Source organism: Rhinopithecus roxellana, chromosome 17 (genome assembly GCF_007565055.1).
Source record: "Rhinopithecus roxellana isolate Shanxi Qingling chromosome 17, ASM756505v1, whole genome shotgun sequence".
In the NCBI taxonomy this organism is placed as follows: Eukaryota; Metazoa; Chordata; class Mammalia; order Primates; family Cercopithecidae; genus Rhinopithecus; species Rhinopithecus roxellana.
Genome location: NC_044565.1, coordinates 81,208,450 through 81,228,742, shown reverse-complemented (window position 1 = coordinate 81,228,742; position 20,293 = coordinate 81,208,450). Strand labels below are relative to the sequence as shown.

At 35.9% G+C, this 20,293-nt stretch overlaps 1 protein-coding gene across 4 annotated transcripts in view; it reads left to right on the top strand.

The window, feature by feature from the left end:
- SOS1 (SOS Ras/Rac guanine nucleotide exchange factor 1) overlaps positions 1–20,293 on the top strand; it is a 144,629-nt gene that overhangs the window by 55,575 nt on the left and 68,761 nt on the right. For all 4 annotated transcript variants that reach the window (XM_010364141.2, XM_010364142.2, XM_030920974.1 and 1 more), the window contains exons 2-6: positions 1,157–1,282; positions 9,893–10,024; positions 11,823–11,987; positions 13,894–14,103; positions 17,788–17,931. In XM_010364141.2, coding sequence (XP_010362443.1) covers positions 1,157–1,282; positions 9,893–10,024; positions 11,823–11,987; positions 13,894–14,103; positions 17,788–17,931 — 777 coding nt within the window. The remainder of the gene's footprint in view (positions 1–1,156; positions 1,283–9,892; positions 10,025–11,822; positions 11,988–13,893; positions 14,104–17,787; positions 17,932–20,293) is intronic.

Genomic DNA, 20,293 nt, shown 5'->3' with positions numbered 1-20,293 from the left:
CTACCTGTTGGAGAGTTGAGCATGTTTTGGAACATGTTAGTGTTTCTCTCCTGGTACTGTCTTTTTTTGCCATTTATTTAGTAAGGAACAAAGGGATGCAAGTAAAGACTATCATGGTGTTTATTGACATGCAAGCTTTACAGAGGCCACTGGCCTGAGATTAAACTGAAGAAATGGTCAAGGCTGCTTTCCAGTGTGGACTCTTAAGTAAAACTTTTAATTAAAAAAAAAAAAAAATTAAAGAAATGATTGAGGAGAAAGAAGGTAAAGATTATTAGCCCACCAATATTCCTAAAGTATAGACAGTCACAAATTTTGTGTCCTTTGATATAGGGTGACTTTGTGTTCACAAATATTATTTAAATTTATGTGTGCCCTGCATAGTGCTTGCTGCCATAGATACACTGGTGAATTTGATGAGACATGCTCTTCCTGGATTTTATCATTTATTAGGAATGGTAAAATTAAACAACAGTCAGAGGCCCATAGTAGTTCAGTTTTGCCCAAGCACAATGTTGAATAAATGTTCTAACTGGTTCCTGGCAAAAATCATATAAACTGTATCTTTTATCATCACCTCAGCCTCTCCCTTTCCCCATTTCTGCAATGTATTGTAACCACAGTATGAGAAAAAACATGCTGAAATTATTTAGGTAAACTGGATCTCCAGGAACATATAAGCATGTGACTGGGAAAAAGGGTTGAGAACTCCTGACTTCTAGGTCAGTATCATTCAAATATGTGCTTGCAAGCCAGACCACATTTTTAAGTACAAATCCACTTTTTTTTTTTGAGACAAGAGTCTTGCTCTGTCCCCCAGGCTGGAGTGCAGTGGCACGATCTTGGCTCACTGCAGCCTCTGCCTCCTGCGTTCCAGCAATTCTCCTGCCTCAGCTTCCTGGATAGCTGAGATTACAGGCGCATGGCACCACACCTGGGTAGTTTTTGTATTTTTAGTGGAGATAGGGGTTCACCATGTTGGCCAGGCTGGTCCCAAACTCCTGACCTCAGGTGATCTGTCCGCCTCAGTCTCCTGGAGTGCTGGGATTACAGGCATGAGCCACCGTGCCAGGCCACAAACCCACATTTTTTAGTTTTAAAAATTTGTTTAATGATATGGAACCCACATTTTAATTACTTTGCTTTTTGTTTATAGGTCCAGGGGCAAGTTCATCCTACTCTCGAGTCTAATGATGATGCTCTTCAGTATGTTGAAGAATTAATTTTGCAGTTATTAAATATGCTATGCCAAGCTCAGCCCCGAAGTGCTTCAGATGTAGAGGTATGACAAATGTTGTCTTGTATTTACTTTATATCTAATTTGTGTGTTGGTTGTAATGTCAGTGAAGGGGGAAAGAATTTGCTCCATATATATATATGGTATATAAGAAAATGCAGCCTGGATTTTACTCTTTACAGGTTGAGTATCCCTTATCCAGAATGCTTGGGAACAGAAGTGTTTTAGATTTCGAGGTTTTTTTTTTGTTTTTTGTTTTTTTTTGGAATATTTGCTGTATACTTACTGGCTGAGCATCCCAAATCCAAAAACCCAAACTCTGAAGTGTTCCAGTGAGCATCATGTCAGCATCTAGAAGTTTTTAATTTTGGCCTGATATAGTGGCTCAAGCCTGTAGTCCGAGCACTTTGGGAGGCCAAAGCGGAAGGATCACTTGAGCCCAGGAGTTTGAGACCAGCCTGGGAAACAAAGTGAGACCCCATCTCTAAAAAAAAAATTTGTTTTTAATTAGCTAGGCATAGTGGCATGTGCCATTCGGTAGTCCCAGCTACTCAGGAGGCTGAGACACAAGGATCACTTGAGCCCAGGAGATGGAAGCTCCAGTAAGCCCTGAATGAAAGAGTGGAACCCTGTCAAAAAAAAAAAAAAAAAAAAAAAAAAGAAGCTAAAAGTTTCAGATTTTGGAGTTTTGGATTAGGGATAATCAGCCTGTATTGCATATATGGTAGTTTGTATATATTCTAGCTGTTAAACTATTCATTTTTTGTTTGTAAGCTAAACCGAACAATTTCTTGATGATAGAATGATATACCCATATATTTAGGAGTGGCATATGTCCAAGCATTTCTTTTATTAAAGCCAGCTAACATTCCAAAAACATTTCTGTTAATGTTTTGATCTTCAGTTGTTACATGTATTTTAAGTGGTAAGTGAATTATTTCTTAGCAATTGAGAGAGAGAGAATCATCTAAACACCTAGGAAGGAGGTTCTATAATCTCTTACAAAGATGATATGGCCCCTGTCTTTTTAGGGCTTATGATTTAATGGAGATACAGATAGATATGTAGTCAGTAACATAATGTGATACTCTATGAGTAAAGAGTATATGGGAAACCATGAAAGGGGCAACTGATAGAGGCTTTGGGGTTTGGGATAGCTTCCAAGAAGAAGATATATCTAAACTGAGTTCGGAAGGAGTCGAAAGTTCGAGAGAAGAAAAAGGTTTGAAGTACCAACTGTAGAAAATGGGAGATACAGCTAGAAATAGAAAGAGTTCTCTGGCAGTGATGAAGGACCATTTGACTTTAATGACTTCAAGTGTATAGTAGTTCAAATCTTTGAGTTTCTGTGACTTTGCTTTTGCAGCACTCAAGTGTGAGCACAAAAAAAGATAGCTGGACTGAATGATGTTTCCTCATGGATGTATAGCAGCAGAACAGTAGGGCAAGGGAATTGTAAAAACTGGTAATAGCAGTGCTTTGCAACCTTTTCAGTACACAACACACATAGAATGTAATGTTTTTATGGCATACAGTGATTGGGTAGGAAGTAATCTCTAGCAACCTCAGGCCTTGTCCTGCTCCCCTGAAGCTGAGGGATTGATAGACGGGCACATCCAATGAGAAACTGCTGAGAAGAGCATCACTGAATCAAAATTGGATAAGGAAAAAAGTGAAATGTGATAATAGCTGATCGGTTTGCTATATAGTATTATGCACTAGTCTGAATACTTTCATGCTTTATATTTCATTTAAACTTTGTAATAATCCCGTCAAGATGGTATTGATTTTTTCCCTACTAGAATGTAAGCTCCAGGGATTTTTTTTTTTTTTTCTTGTTCACCAGCACCTAGAATCACCAGCACCTAGAACAATATCTGGCACAGAGAAGACACTCAGAAATATAAGTTGAATGAATGAATGTGGAAACTGAAGCACAGAAAGGTTGAATAACCTGCCCAAGGTCATAGTTATTAAGTAGTGAAGCCAAGACTTTTAACCAGAAAGTCTAGCTTTTTGAGCATGCATTCTAATACCAGGTAGGAGAGGGCACATATAATGGAAAAACATGGAGAGAATAGGGTACTAGAGTTCTCAGTAAGGTCAGAGAACTGATAATATTAGGACATCTGAAAGAGAGAAATAGAATAGATTGAGCTGAGAGAAAGAGTTGTTTGAATGTAAGATTTCATTAAGTAACATAGTTACAAAGCAGGATGTGGCTAGACCAGGGGTGAAGGTCCCCAAGATGAAGTGTTCATGGAATTAAGAGGCCAGGGTATTTTGTGTGTCCCTAATATAAACCATAAAGTTGAACAGAATGGTAGCAGGACTTTACATGAGAATGGAAGAGTGATGTTAATACCTTTTTATACCACCACAGTGGGGTTTAGGTTTCAACATGAATTTGGGAGGGGCACAAACATTTGGACCATAGCAAATAGTGTCTTATATTCTTTTATCAGGAAATAATTTTCCATTTTCCTCATTCACTAGGATTCAGTATTTCTTTAATACACTTACAAAACTTTCTATTAAAATAATAAGGTCCCTAAATTTAGCAAGCCCTAAGTATGTTTTGTGATGAGTCATAAAATATTTTTCTTAAGTTTTGAGGGTCACATAAGAAAAATGTATTTAGAGGCTGGGCGTAGTGGCCCACACCTGTAATCCCAGTGCTTTGGAAGGCCGAAGCAGGCAGATAACCTAAGGTTGGGAGTTTGAGAACAGCCTGGCCAACATGGTGAAACCCCATCTCTACTAAAAGAAAAAAAAATACAAAAAATTAGCTGGGCATGGTGGCAGGCACCTGTAATCCCAACGCCTCAGGAGGCTGAGGCAGGAGAACTGCTTGAACCTGGGAGGCAGAAGTTGCAGTGAGCCAAGATTGCACCATTGTACTCCAGCCTGGGTGACAGAGCAAGATCCATCTCGAAAAAAAGAAAAAAGAAAATAATGTATTTTAAAAATAGATCAATCTGGATTAGCAGAATATACACATTTAAAAATCTTTCTAAAGAATACACTTCATAATGGTTCTCAGAGGCTATATTGATTGGAAAGAAAGGGAATTGGGGAAGATTCATTCAAAGAATACATATTTACAGTTAGGAGGAATAAGTTCAAGAGATCCTATTGTACAGCATGGTGACTATAGTTAATGATGGTATATTGTATTCTTGAAAATGCTAAGAGTGGATATTGATTGTTCTCACCACAAAAATAACTATGTGAGGTAATGCATTTGTTAATTAGCTAGATTTAGCCATTCCACAGTGTATATGTACTTCCAAGCATCATCATGTTGTACATGATATACATGTACAGTCAATGTAAGGAATAAATAAATTTGGCTGGTGTGGTGGTTCACACCTGTAATCCCAGCACTTTGGGAGGCCAACGTGGGCAGATTGCCTCAGCCCAAGAGTTCAGGACCAGCCTGGGCAACATGGCAAAACCTTGTCTCTACTAAACATACAAAAAATTAGCTGGCTATGGGGGTACATGCCTGTGGTCCCAGCCACCTGAGAGGTTGAGGTGGGAGGATTGCCTGAGCCCAGGAGGTTGATGCTGCAGTAAGCTGTGATCGCGCCACTGCACTCCTGACAGAGTGAGACCCTGTCTAAAAGGAAAAAAGAAGAAGTTTGAAAAAATAAAAGTTTAAAAAATACACTTTGCTTTAAAGTATAAGCATAATTCAAAGTATGGTAGCAATTACTACTTAATTTGGTAGCTCCTAGGGGATATGTCTAAGAGTGATTTTTAGTTGCCCTATAGTTTTGGGAAAATAGGTGCTTCAAAAGTGCTTGAAAATAGATGGATTGTGCATACATATTTTGCTCATGGTAATTAAAAAGTTTTGGTAAATTGTACTACAGATTATCACAAATTATATCATAGTCCAAATGAGTGGAATTTTGTTTTATTGATGTAGCCAGTAATCACTAATCTGTACTGCCAATATATTAGTATTTACCATCAGGCAGTGTTGCAGATGAATAAGGGAGTAGAGTCGTGCCTCAGTTTCTGTGGGGGGTTGGCTGCAGGCTGCTGCCTGAAGATACCAAAATCCATGGATGCTCAAGTCCCTTATATTAAATGGCATAGTATTTGCATATAACTAATGAACACCCTCCCATATGCTTTAAATCATCTCTAGAATACTTACAATACCTAATACAAAGTAAATGCTGCCAAGTGTAGTGACTTGCGCCTGTACTCCCACCTACTCAGGAGGCTGAGGTGGGAGGATCACTTGAGCCCAAGAGTTCAAGGCTACAGTAAGCTATGATCGTGCCAGTGCACTTCAGTCTGGGTGACAGAGTGAAACTATAACTCTTAAAAAAAAAAAAAATTGAATTATATGTAAATAGTTATTACATTGTATTTTAAATTTTTTATTTTTTTTATTTTTTTTAAATATTTTTGATCTGCGGTTGGTTGAATCCACAGATGCAGAACCATGGATATGGAAGGCCCACTGTATTATATATATTTTAATGCTTTGGGAATGCAGAAGAAGGGTATATATTATTTGGCTCTGTTGATTCCAATTAATTCAAATGTTAAAAGATAGTATAACAATTGCTCCAATCTGGTTTATTTTTCCCTCTTTTATAATAAGTATAATTTTCTGTATTTAAACTTTGAAAAAATAGAGGCAAAAGCTAATATTTTTTTCCTCTGTTATGACCCTAGTAAAGTATAGTCTTTAATTTCTTAGGTCTTGTCCTTTCGTAATTGTACTTGTTCTTTACTTGACTAGACTGATTTCCTTTGTTATTCCTTCCCTTTCTGGTCTATACGTACCTATATTTAACCAGCTTTGATTTCTTAGGACACTGATAGGTTTTTCTTTTCCTCATTCATCTCAGGCTTTTTTTTTTAACTCCTTTATCTTAGACTTTTTCTTGTCATTAGCCCTTCATCGTAAAATGTAAAATGTCTGATTTCTTTTTCCATTCATTTTTTTTCTTTAGCTTTTTTCCCTTGGAATCCTAAAGAGTCCTTGTAATTTCTTTCTTTTCTTTTCTTTTTTTTCTCTTTTCTTTGTTTTTTTTTTTTTTTTGAGACAAAGAACTCGCTCTGTCACCCAGGCTGGAGTACAGTAGTATGATCTCAGCTCACTGCAACTTCCGTCTCCCAGGTTCAAGCGATTATCGTGCCTCAGCCTCCTGAGTAGCTGGGACTACAAGCGTGTACCACCATGCCTGGCTAATTTTTGTATTTTTAGTAAAGACAGGTTTTCACCATATTGGCCAGGCTGGTCTTGAACTCCTAACCTCAAGCAATCCGCCCACCTCAGCCTCCCAAAGTGCTGGGATTACAGGCATGAGCCACCACACCCAGCCAAGTCCCTATAATTTGTAATAAGCTTTCCATTAACATTTAGATTCCCCAAATAATTTATCCATATTTTCTACCTTTCTAAACAGAAACAAATTTCTCCCACACATACAAAAGTATATGGGGATCTGAATTTTTTTTAACTGAAGTACATATGTAGGAATTTATATAGGACCTAGAATATTTGTATTGGGTTTGGTCAAGATTATCTTTTTAAACCTATTTATTATGTAAAGGAAAAAACAGCGTTCTGCTAATAATAGAGGTGAATCTCAAACTTAGCTCTGTATCGCATTAATGTTTCCCAAAGGTACTAGATATTAATAAAGATAGAGTTTCTCATTTAATACAAATGAAATTATTAATCTTGAAATTAGGAGAGTAATAGTATTCTAATTCATGAATCTTTCATTGATCAGTCCTCCTTGGGCTTCTTTTTAAAAATACATTAAGGCCTGAGTGCAGTGGCTCATGTGTGTAATCCCAGCACTTTGGGAGGCCAAGGGAGAAGGATCATTTTGAGCTCAGGAGTTCCAGAGTAGCCTGGGCAACATAGAAAGGTCTCATTTCTACTAAAAATAAAAAAATTAGCTGGACATGGGGGCACATACATATAGTCCCAGCTTCTTGGGAGGTGGAGGCAGGGGGGATCACTGAAGCCCAGGAGTTTGAGGCTCCAGTGAGCTATGATCGCATCATTGCACTCCAGCCCGCGTGATAGAGCAAGACCCTTTTCCCCCTCAAAATAAATAAAAAGTAAAGAAATATAAAATATTTGTGAAAGAAATTTTATTTTGCTATAAAATTATAAATTTGCCACTACAAGAAATAAAGTAATTCCTTCAGTTTGGCCTCTTCCACATTTGAAACACCTTTTAAAAAAAAAAAAAAAAAAAAACCCTATGAATTTTTCCCCATGCATTTTGACCCTTGGCATTATCTCCTAAGTATGTATTTGGTAATTTGATTTCATTAATACCCTTGTAAGTAAGTTTAAAATGTGCTGTGCTTCATTATTACCACCTTGCCTTTTTAAAAATCATTCGAGATTTTCTTTCCTCTTCTTTCCTTCCTCAAAACAATAAACCTAGAATGAGGTAGATGTAATTGATATGGACAGGGGTTGCTGTTCTGTTTTCTTTTTCTTCTACCTCAACCCCTTCCTACAGTTAGTCTCTGTAATTCCATCACTGGTGATTTTTTTTTTCAAAGACATGTAAATCTATTTAGAATTAATTGTCAGGTTGAGTTCAACTTCTGTCCTCTTCTATTGCTTTTATTTTTTAATTTTTACTTTTTTCTACTGCTTTTATATCTACACTGTGCACCAGTGTTTTTAGACTCCAGGTCATGGCCATTAGTAAGTCATAAAATTACTTTAGTGCATTGCCCAACCCTTATTTTAAAAAATAAAACAGGCCGGGCACAGTGGCTCACACCTGTAATCCCAGCACTTTGGGAGGCTTAGGTGGGTGGATCACCTGAGGTCAGGAGTTCAAGACCAGCCTGGCCAACATGGGGAAACCCATCTCTACTAAAAATACAAAAATTAACTGGGCATGATAGCACACGCCTGTAATCCCAGCTACTGGGGAGGCTGAGGCGGGAGAATCACTTGAACCTGGGAGTGGTGGTTGCAGTGAGCTGAGATTGCACCACTGCACTCCAGCCTGGGCAACAGAGCAAGACTCTGTCTCAAAATAAATAAATATATAAATAAAAACAGAATAGAAAATGCCAGTGTGCTACATATAATAAGGACAGGTTTGTTTTAGGAAACTTTGCTTCATTTGAGTATGTGTGCAGTATTTTATGGTATAATGTAAAAATGTGCTGAAAATTTATTCTTACAATGAGTTGGGGTTTTAAAAAATGTTGGAAAGCCACAGGGTCATAGCATTATTATGTTTGTACTATAGTTACACTTAGTTAATCATGGGTTAAACCCATCACTATAAAACATTTTAACTGAAAACCACATAAGTTAGTCCTAAATATCTTGTCATTTTTGGATTAACAAGTCTGTAAAATAAACTTGGAAAAAAGAAAAGAATTCTTGTTTTGGATGTTCCCTTCTCTCCCTTTGCCCCTTCCCTTTTCTGCTTTTTCACCTGCGATGTCTCCTCCATATTTGGACCTTTGTATTGCCTTTTACTGCATGAGGCTGGTGTCCTGGCAAATAGCTTTTCAACCAGACAGTTGAAAAGGTTTGTAAACCCCATTTTTAACTGCTATAATTTCTTTCAACATGCTTCTAATTCGATTAATTAAAATTAAAATAACTTTATTTGGAAGCTGATTTAGCCTTGGACATAGATGAAGATAAAATTCATTAAAATTGAATGGATTACACCCCTCAATTTATACATTTGCTCTTAAGATTTCCAAGAATCATTGTGTTCTCCACTCCTCTCATCACCAAGGACATCACAGGGCATCACACTTTTTTATTTTCCATTTTACTAGCAAATAATTAAAACTTTTTATTCAGATTTATAATTAGGGATGATGTTTAATTTCATCTAGTTTTTATATACTAGTTGAATACTCATTTATTCAAAACACGTGTAAAAGTTATGTAATAGCGACCTCTACTGGTTTTAGTTATGGTATCCTGCAAGTGGATTTTTAAAAGTTTTGAGAGGATGAAAGCGCCTTTTTGAAGTGAATTAGTTTAATAAGGAATTCAACTGTGATAGTAACCTGAGTTCTTTCACTCTCAGTGGAAATTTTAGCTAAAGAATTTCTGGAAATTAAATTGAAGTGTTTTGTTAAAAACGAATGACTGTGGGAGGACTTTAAAGAAACTACAGTGTATTAAAATTGCTGTCACCAATGCAAACCGTTGCTTTCCATGATTTGTAAATAGTTCTGAAGTGCTTTTGCATGGTGGATAAAGAATATTCATAGAGGTTTCCAATTGAAAAATGCTGCATGTAATTAGTACTGAAAGTAAGGACGAGTGAGAACTGGATTTAGATATTTACTTCTTGATCTTGGTTGCTGTTCCTTGAAATTTTATACAAGTACTATTTAAGGTAGCTTCTACTCATTCTTGTAATTAGCTTTATCACAGTGAAGTTGAAATTCAGGATGTGATATTCCCCCTAGATAATAGAAAGAATGTTTAGTCTCTTATTGCCTAATTAAGGAACTAATACATTGACAATTACTGTTTTCTGTTTGTAATGTAAATTATACCACATGTGAAAAGCTCTACTTTTGGTATTCTTTGATTTTAAAAGTAAATTTTAAGTGAAGAGCACTATTTGATATATTTGCTTAGTTGTTGTTTTCCTATTTTCCAAGGAACGTGTTCAAAAAAGTTTCCCTCATCCAATTGATAAGTGGGCAATAGCTGATGCCCAATCAGCTATTGAAAAGAGGAAGCGAAGAAACCCTTTATCTCTCCCAGTAGAAAAAATCCATCCTTTATTAAAGGTAATGCTGAAATACTGCCTTCTTGCCTTTTAAGGGAAAAATAAAACCCACCATTTTTATACAATAAGAATATATTTTATGGATAATTGAGTCAACTTAAGAGTAAAATTCTCTCATTCTAAGTTTTCCAGAGATTTATGTGGTGGGAGGGGATGCTATGATAATAAGAAAATATAAACTGGGCAACATGATTTAAAGTAATTTCATATCAATAGTAATAAGCAAGTTGAGAGGACTAAGAAAGTTATTGTGGATTTTGTTTATCTCAGATGTAATTAGGACCACAAAGAGAATTTATAAAACTCCTCTTGTTGGTTAGACCTGTGTTCCTATAAATCCTTTTGATGTTAATACTTTGTGTAGAGACCTCTGTGAAAAGGCCATAAGGCTATGTGTAATCTCTGAACAAAAAGATCACCTAAACTCTCCAGTCCTACTTATCATGTAAATAAATCCGTCAGTTGAATCTCTAGAGAACTAATAGAAAAACCGCTGGAAGCTCGAATAATGCTATTTCTATTTTAGTTAATATAGTGAACTACTGTTATCTCTCACAACAAAAATATAGGTATTATAATAAGTGAAAACCTAAATGCCAGCGATTTTGTACATACTATAATATGGACAAAATGTTAATACTTGTATACATTGTCTGACTTTTATTACTCAACAAAGATGTTATTATCCATAGTTTGTAAATGAAGTGACAGAGGCAGAAAGTGATTAAGTAACTTCTAGGCCAAGTTCACAAGACTCTAAGTGATAGTGTCAGAAAGTTCAGGTTTGCTTGATGTTTTCCAAAATTTAAAGTTAAACACTTGAATGAGTTTTAAGGTTGTATTTTGCATTCAGTTGTTTGAATAGAAATATCTGCCTTATGGAAAACTACTTCATCATTCTCTTCATGATTTTCATTGGCCATACATTGAATTGTATTCTAAGAGAATTAAATTGAGGTATATGAATACTATGTTAATAATCCTAAATTTTGAGTTTTATGTGCTAATTGTGAATATCATTTCAATTTATTTTAATACACTTTATCATGATACACTTAATAGTTTTTATATACCCTAAAAGGTAAATGCAGCCTGTCTCCAGTTTGTAACGAACTTCTTATTTCAAAGTTGTTGTTTTTTTCCCTTAAATGAGTTGTTTGGAAAATAGATTTTGTTATTCTGTATGAACAGACCAGTCCCACAAAAGCCCATATTCTCTTTGAAGTCTAATACTAGGGCTATTTAACATTTTCTTAATAGCAACCATTATTCAGTAGGACATAACATGAATTTTGTTTTCATAGAAATTGCCAGGGTTATATTAGGAATGTGCCCACTATGGTTTGGGGGAGCCCATCTTCCCTTGGAAAAGATAAAAGTATAAGCCTGGTAGAGATTCCTAGATACCAATAATATATTAACTCTCATTTTTTGTAAAAGAAAAAACTTGTTTGTTGTAGTTACTTCCAGGTATTCTGAATTAGGTAACAAAGAGCATTTACTCCCTTCTCCAAACTTGGGTCTTCCTTTATAGGTTAGGGATTATCTATTTGTAATCTCTGCTGCTTAAGTATTTTACATCATTAGAGGTAATTTTGCCTTGCCTTTTCTTAGCTCACATTTTCAATAGTAATACATATATTATTCATTGTTGAACCACTTAACATTAAATATTGTTGGTAAGCACAGGCCTCAGGAAAAAAGTGTAAGCTAAGTTGCAAATATGTTTTTTATTTTTAATCAGTGTGTTAAATTTACAGTATATGATGTTTAAACATACTTTTCTTTTAATTTTGCAGGAGGTCCTAGGTTATAAAATTGACCATCAGGTTTCTGTTTACATAGTAGCAGTCTTAGAATACATTTCAGCAGACATTTTAAAGCTGGTTGGGAATTATGTAAGAAATATACGGCATTATGAAATTACAAAACAAGATATTAAAGTGGCAATGTGTGCTGACAAGGTAGGAAACTGAGCTTTTATATTTTTTTTCTTAAGTTTCTTTTTATGACTTATTAAATGCTAACGTACTATTCATGTAGAATAAAATTGTACTACGTGTTGGGGAATATCTCCAGTAACCTAATAGCAGGGACTCAAGATACCACTTTATAGAAATAAGATATTAGATATATAATATTAATATATGTTTAAATATGTCATGCAGTTTTTTCCTTCTGTGCTGTTGCAACTAGGGTTAATTAGAGTAATCTCTTAATAGATAATTTCTTTTTTTCTTTTCTTTTTTTTGAGATGGAATCTCGCTCTGTCGCCCAGGCTGGAGTGCAGTGGCACAATCTTGGCTCACTGCAACCTCCGCCTCCTGGATTCAGGCAATTCTCCTGCCTCAGTCTCCTGAGTAGCTGGGATTACAGGCACATGCCACCATGGCCAACTTATTTTTTTGTATTTTTAGTAGAGACAGGGTTTCACTATGTTTGTCAGGCTGATCTCAAACTCCTGACTACCTCAGCCTCCCAAAGTGCTGGAATTAAAGGCGTGAGCCACCGCACCTGGCTGATAGTACATTTCTTAAAATTTATTTGGACTGAAAGATTTATAAGGTTATGGATTTACTTAAAAACAATTTTTCAAAATGTAAAACCTCAAAACAATAGTTTTACTTTGGCACCTAGCTTTCTTCAGATACTACTTTGTGGTTTTACAATAATAATAATAAGAGCAAACACTTATTGAAGGTTAGGCATATATGTGGCATATCTCCGTTGGTCCTTATGATATTCCTCTAAGGTGAGTGATCTTATCTACATTTTATAAAAAGGAGACTGAAATTCACAGGGATAAAGAAATTGGTCCAGAATTTTCTGAGAAGTTTCAAAGCCTAGACTTGAACTCCAGGTCTCTCTGAGTCTAAAGCTTTTCGTCATTACCTAAGGATGTTCATTTTACGGAAACAGCTTTGCAGAAAGGAAAATATTTTCTGATGAAACATTTCATTCCATTTTCCTCATTATACTCTTACTGATTTGGAGTATTATTTCTGATTACTGATTTCACTAAATTATGTTTTAGTATTTATTTGTTCTTTGAGAATGTGGCCATATAGAGTGAAAAAACCCACCTGATTTGAAGAAGAATTTCAAATGTTTGGGTATTTTTAAATGAATAAGTATTTAGTTTTAAAAAATTATTATCTAGACACGAATATGAAATACTTGATACTTTTTAATGAATCAGATAAATAAAATATTTTTGAGTACCTACTACATGTTTACACAGGGAGGAGATGCAAGAGAAGTATATATAAAACAAGGCTCCAGAGTTGATGAAGGTATACTTATATACATGAAACAATCAGAAAGCACGCAAGATAAAATATTTTATTGTGTTACAGAGATATGATGCTGTAGAAGTTCGCAAGAAGGGGAAAGATGTGTTATAGCAAGATTAGTAACAGTAGACTTCTTGCAGAAAATAAAAGCTTATTTTGACCAATTCCCAACAAATGTAGGAAAATAGGCCAAATAGAAGGCTATAAAAATTATTTAAATATGAGATACTGAGGCCATGGAATAAAGTGATGATGGCAGGGTATAAAACAGAGAAAACCAAGTCAGAGAAATTAAAGACAGGATCTGGAAACACATTGGAAGTAATAGGTTAACAAGAGAGACAGACAGATAAATACTAGTAGTGATAGAGAACTTGGAGGAGTGTAGTAAGTGATATCAGATGTTGACTTCTGTTTTAGAGAAGCTGTGGAGGAATGCTGGCAATATATCCAAGAGGAGAAATTTGCTTGTTTGCTTTTTTATCATTTAAGAACTTTATTCAGAGAACTTAGAGCATTTCATGTCAAATTTGACGAAAGCTTCATATTTTATTATTTTTTTTATATCTCTGACTAGGTATTGATGGATATGTTTCATCAAGATGTAGAAGATATTAATATATTATCTTTAACTGATGAAGAGCCTTCCACCTCAGGAGAACAAACTTACTATGATTTGGTAAAAGCATTTATGGCAGAAATTCGACAATATATAAGGGAACTAAATCTAATTATAAAAGTTTTTAGAGAGCCCTTTGTCTCCAATTCAAAATTGTTTTCAGCTAATGTAAGTATCATTGTATATATACCTGTCATTGGCTGTGTTGTGAAATTTGCATGACCACTTCAAATTTGAAGTTGTATAGTTTATGATTACTAATTTGTTAATTTTTTTAAGTTGTGGGACTTAATTCATGATCACAAAGTGCTATAACAGTTGCAAGAGATTTAACATCAGAAATTAAGAGACAAAATACAAAGTAGACTGATTATGTAAGTGAAAATGAAATCACAGAATTGTCCATGTACTCCAAAGGATAAAGCTTCTTGTTTAGGTGGAAGATATTTTTGAGTCATTTGAATCATTCAGCCTACACTTCATCAATGCCAACTGTATTGTCAGGTACCATGCTTGGCAGCAGGGATTCAAAGATGAATAAGAAACAGTTCTGCTGGGCGCGGTGGCTCACGCCTGTAATCCCAACACTTTGGGAGGCTGAGGCGGGCGGATCACGAAGTCAGGAGATCGAGACCATTCTGGCTAACATGGTGAAACCCCATCTCTACTAAAAATACAAAAAATTAGCCAGGCGTGGTGGTGGGTGCCTGTAATCCCAGCTACTCGGGAGACTGAGGCAAGAGAATGGCGTGAACCCGGGAGGAGCTTGCAGTGAGCCGAGATTGCACCACTGCACTCCAACCTGGTCGACAGAGCGAGACTGCATCTCAAAAAAAAAAAAAAAAAGAAAGAAAAGAAAAGAAACGGTTCCTTTCCTTAAGTTTAGTCAAGACAGAGATATAAACTATACATTGCAGTAAAATGTGGTAATTACCCTATCAGAAGTATGACAGCAGTAGTATTGGGAGCACAAAAGAAGGGGCTAGTAACATTGAAACTTAGACAAAGGATTACTGATCTTACTATAGTAATCAAACTAACCTAACTGGGTCCTGAAGAAATGCTGAGTGAGAACGGGTGAGATTGTCATAGGAGCTACACACTGGTAATTCCTGGAACTGTAGCCACACAGCCATAAATGACTGATAGAGAAGCAGTGCTCACTACAGAGGCTGGGACTAGGCTCAAGCTATGGCAATGAGTGAACATTAAAAAATAAAGCAGTAGATTATGGTGATGGTTGTACAAATCTGTAAATATATTAAAGACTATTAAATCACTCACTTTAAATGGATACATTGTATGGTTTCTAAATAATGTTTCAATAAAGTTGCTTAACAAAAAGAGTAAAGAAGAGGCAAAGGTTTCTGAGGACACAAAAATCAAGAACCAAAATGGCCAAAAAGCACATCAAAAGGTGTTCAACATCACTAATCATTAGAGAAATGTAAATTAAAACCATGACATACTACTACATTCTCATTAGAAAGGCTGAAATGTAAATGACTTCCAATACCAAAAGTTGAAATGGGTTTAGAGCAACTGCTTGTGGAAATATAAAATTCCCACATTACTTGAGAATGTAAACTGGTGTATTTTGGAAAACAGTTTGGCAGTTCTCTCTCTCTTTTTTTCTTGAGACGTAGTCTCACTCTGTTGCCTAGGCTGGAGTGCAGGGGTGCGATCTTGGCTCACTGCAACCTCTGCCTCCTGGGTTCAATCCATTCTCCTGCCTCAGCCTCCCATGTAGCTGGGATTACAGGTGTGTGCCACCACACCTGACTAATCTTTGTGTTTTTAGTAGAGGCAGGGTTTTACCATGTTGGCCAGGCTGGTCTCAAACTCCTGACCTTAAGTGATCCACCAGCCTCGGCCTCCCAAAATGCTGGGATTAGAGGCGTGAGCCACCATGCCTGGCCAGTTTGGCAGTTCTCTATAACAATAAACATAAATTAACCATATTGCCCAGCAATTCTACTCCTAGGTTTTTAACCAGAAGAAATGAAAACATGTCCATGCAAAACTGGTTCATGAATGTTCATAGCAGCTTTATTTGTAATAGCCCCAAACTGGAAACAACCCAAATGTCCATCAGCAGGTGAATGTATAAACAAACTGTGGTATGACCATACAGTGGAATGTTACTGAGGAATAAAAAAAAAAGAAATAGTTATGCATGCAACAGCATGGGTGCATCTCAAAAATATAAGCAAAAAACTAGGCACAAAAGACAATATATGATTCCATTTATTTAATATTCTAGAAAAGACATTTCTATAGAGACAAAAAGGAGATCACAGGTTTCCTGGGAGTGAGGCCTAGTAAGGGTTGATGGAAATGGGGCACATCTTAAGAAGTTAAGATGATGAAAAGGTTCTGTATCTTGATTGTGCTGGCGGTTAGAAGGGTGAATAACTACACAAAATCTCACCAAAAGAACATTTAAAATAGGAGTTTCTTATATACACCATCCATGCCTCAAAGTCAACTTGATAAATATTGTCACTGATAAAAAAAGGAAATCAAATAATAGTAACCAATTTTAATTTAAAGTACAAAATGGGCCGGGCGCGGTGGCTCAAGCCTGTAATCCCAGCACTTTGGGAGGCCGAGACGGGCGGATCACAAGGTCAGGAGATCGAGACCATCCTGGCTAACACGGTGAAACCCCGTCTCTACTAAAATACAAAAAACTAGCCGGGCGAGGTGGCGGCGCCTGTAGTCCCAGCTACTCGGGAGGCTGAGGCAGGAGAATGGCGTGAACCCGGGAGGCAGAGCTTGTAGTGAGCTGAGATCTGGCCACTGCACTCCAGCCTGGGTGACAGAGCGAGACTCCGTCTCAAAAAAAATAAATAAATAAAATAAATAAATAAATAAATAAATAAATAAAGTACAAAATGGATATGGTTTCAGATTCTGTGTTGCAACTAACCCTTAAGAAACTATCATTTGTTGAATTTTAGTAAAGAACCATAAAAGGATAGTCACTCTATTTATATGGAAAGTCCAGAATAGGCAAATCCATAGAGACAAAGTAGATTAGTGGTTGCCAGGCACTGGGGAGAGGGAAGGAATGGAGAGTGACTGTACCGGATATTTAGCTATCCACCTTCCAGAAAAATCATAGGGTTTCTTCTTGTGGTAATGAAATGTTCTAGAATTTCATACTGGTGATGACTCCACAACCAATATTGAAAACCACTGACTAGTAACTACACTTTTAACGAGTGAATTTTATGGTATATGAGTTTTATCTCAATAGAAAAATTACACAGAAAAGCTATATTTTTCATATACTTCAAAATAATGTATCACAACAGATTGTATGCAGAAATAGATATGAAAATCCTGCTGTCTTCTAGTACACTATGTTAGAGATTTGCAAATGTAAAACATTGCCATTCTTCTGCTGAATGTTTTTTATTGTGGTTTAAAAAAATTTGGCTACTTTTTATAAAAGTGCTATTTATGTTAACACATAATGGGTTTATTATTTTTAATGAATTAAATATTTTTTAAAAATTTTGCTTTTAACTTCTAATATGGTAAACATTGAAATACATAGTTATAAACAAAAGGTTTTTAGAATCTTCAATAATTTTTAAGAGTGTGAAGGAGTCCTGAGACCAGAAAGTTACAAGACCACTGACCTAGAGAAATGTATTTGCAAATTGCACATCTTTGCAGAAGGAATTCTTGAATTGTCTTTTATTCATATTTGTAAGTCATTAACATTTTTCACTGTATCTGCCATGTTAAATTTTGTGATTATAAAGTGACTTTTTGGCTCAAAATTTGTTTAATATTATAATAATACAGCCTCACTGAATTTATGTGTTTTCCCCCAAACAGGATGTAGAAAATATATTTAGTCGTATAGTAGATATACATGAACTTAGTGTAAAGTTACTGGGCCATATAGAAGATACAGTAGAAATGACAGATGAAGGCAGTCCCCATCCACTAGTAGGAAGCTGCTTTGAAGACTTAGCAGAGGTAAGTACTTCAGTTATATACCCAAAAAGTCTACATAAAAGCCTACATTTACGTTAAAATTGAGAGTCTTCTTTCCAGCTAAAGTCATAGATATGAATTGTTCACTACTTATCTGTTATTGCTCCTTTGCCATAGGGTCATTGTCAACATATGTTTCTGTTATCTTACCAAACAGAAAAAGTGGTCTCTTGTTAATTATAGAAAAGCAGACACCACCAAGGGGAAGTATGACAGCTGTCACCCAATGGCCTACTATAAAAGGTTAAGAAAAGTCAATGAATGACTATTAAGGAACAGACCACAGAACTTGCACCTGAAGTCAGATTACTTGTGTTCCAGTCTAAGCTCTGCTGCTTATTAGTTGTGTGACCAGTGGCAAGTTATTTCATTTCTTTAAACCTCCATATCTTTATTTGTCAAATAAGAATGATAATGCAGGTTGAGTATTCCTAATCCAAAAATCCCAAATCTGAAATGCTTCAAAATCTGAAACTATTCCAACATGATGCTCCAAGGAAATGCTCATTGGAGCATTTCAGATTTGGAATTTTCAGACTCGGGATGCTGAAGCAGTAGGTATAATACAAATAATCCAAAATCTGAAATCTTAAACACTTCATTTTGGGTAAGAGATACTCGATCTGTAATACCAGGATTTTCATGAAAAATTAAATAATCTATCTGAAGTATTTACCTATCTACCTTCACATAGTAAGCTTACTCAGTATGTGATAACCGCATTATTATTTAGAATAGGAATGAAGTAAATAGGACAATAAGGTCCAGGATCTGGATGATTCAGATACCATGAGATAGAAAGACAGGTCATTAGCTCCTCAGATATTTCAAATGCTAAAATACATGAGTCAGTCCTAATAAGTTAGCATTAAGAGTCATTCTGAGGTTTCTAGCGTTTGTTGTGTTCTCACTCTAAAATCTCACTCACTCATTATGATACAGCATTGAGCTTGTAAAATATTTTTTTTTAATTAAGACTTTCAGGCAAAATAGAATGGTAAGTTCAAGCATCACCACAGCCCTTTCATTCCTGCTCCAAACACACATAAGTAATAAAGTATAACAAGAAAAATGTGGAATATATATAACTAAACTTGAAAACAAGATCAGGAATGGAATAGACATTCAAGGTAGTGAGCTCTGGTATCTGGGCGTTTAGGCTCTTAAGGACAGTGAATTGTTTTAAATGGCACAAAAGACAATGTGTTCCATGAAAGCCAGAGCAAGACTTCTTGCTCAAGTCCCTCCTTATAATAGGATGCTAGGAAAATCTCCCAACCTGGTATCTACAGTAAAGTTTTCTAAAAAGTTGTGGACTTGACGTGGGGAGACAAAAACGTTGCCTTACAATAATAAGTTAACAAAGTTTCCTACAGCATTAAGCTAATATGAAGCCTGAACCCCCAAAGTCATTTTAAGAGTAGGTTCTGGTTTGGAAGAGTGATCATAAAAGGAATGAGAGAAAAAAAGGAAACAAAACATTAAGTCTCCCACCAAGAAGCATATAATACAAAATTCAAAAAAACAAGGTAAATTCTAATTCTCAGAATGAAATTAATAAAATCAACAATTACAACATGAATTTATTCCAGATGAAATTGATTTTGTATAATAGACATATAAAAAGTTTAAAAGAAGTTTAGGATGCTGAAAGAGCTAAGTGAAGGAATATGATCCATTTATAAAGAAGATATTGTGAAACAAAAATAGGTGGAAAGGAAATGAGCAGATTTCTAGATATCAAAAGACAGAGATTTTGAGAATTAAATATATTACACAAGCATTGAAATAACTTATATAGTATAACATTTGCTGGACCCACTTCAAGGATAAAATTAGTAAATTGGAAGATGGAATTGAGGACTTCACTGAGAATGTCAGTGAAGACAAAGATAAGAAACATGAAAGGCCAATTGAAAGTAATAAGCATAGCCGGGCACTGTGGCTCACGCCTGTAATCCCAGCACTTTGGGAGGCTGAGGCGGGCAGATCACCTGAGGTCAGGAGTTCAAGACCAGCCTGGCCAATATGGTGAAACCCCATCTCTACTAAATATACAAAAATTAGCCAGGCATGGTGGTGCATGTCTGTAATCCCAGCTACTTGGGACGCTGAGGCAGGAGAATCGCTTGAACCCAGGAGGTGGAGGTTGCAGTGAGCCGAGATTGCACCACTGCACTCTAGTGACAGAGCAAGACTCCATCTCAAAAAAAAGTAATAAGGATAAGCTGAGAGGCTTAGTATACATCTAATAGGAGTTCCAGACAAAGAGTGATGGAGAAACAATATTTGAAAACATAAAAATGGATAATTTTCAAGAATGAGGACATTAGTTCCCAGATCA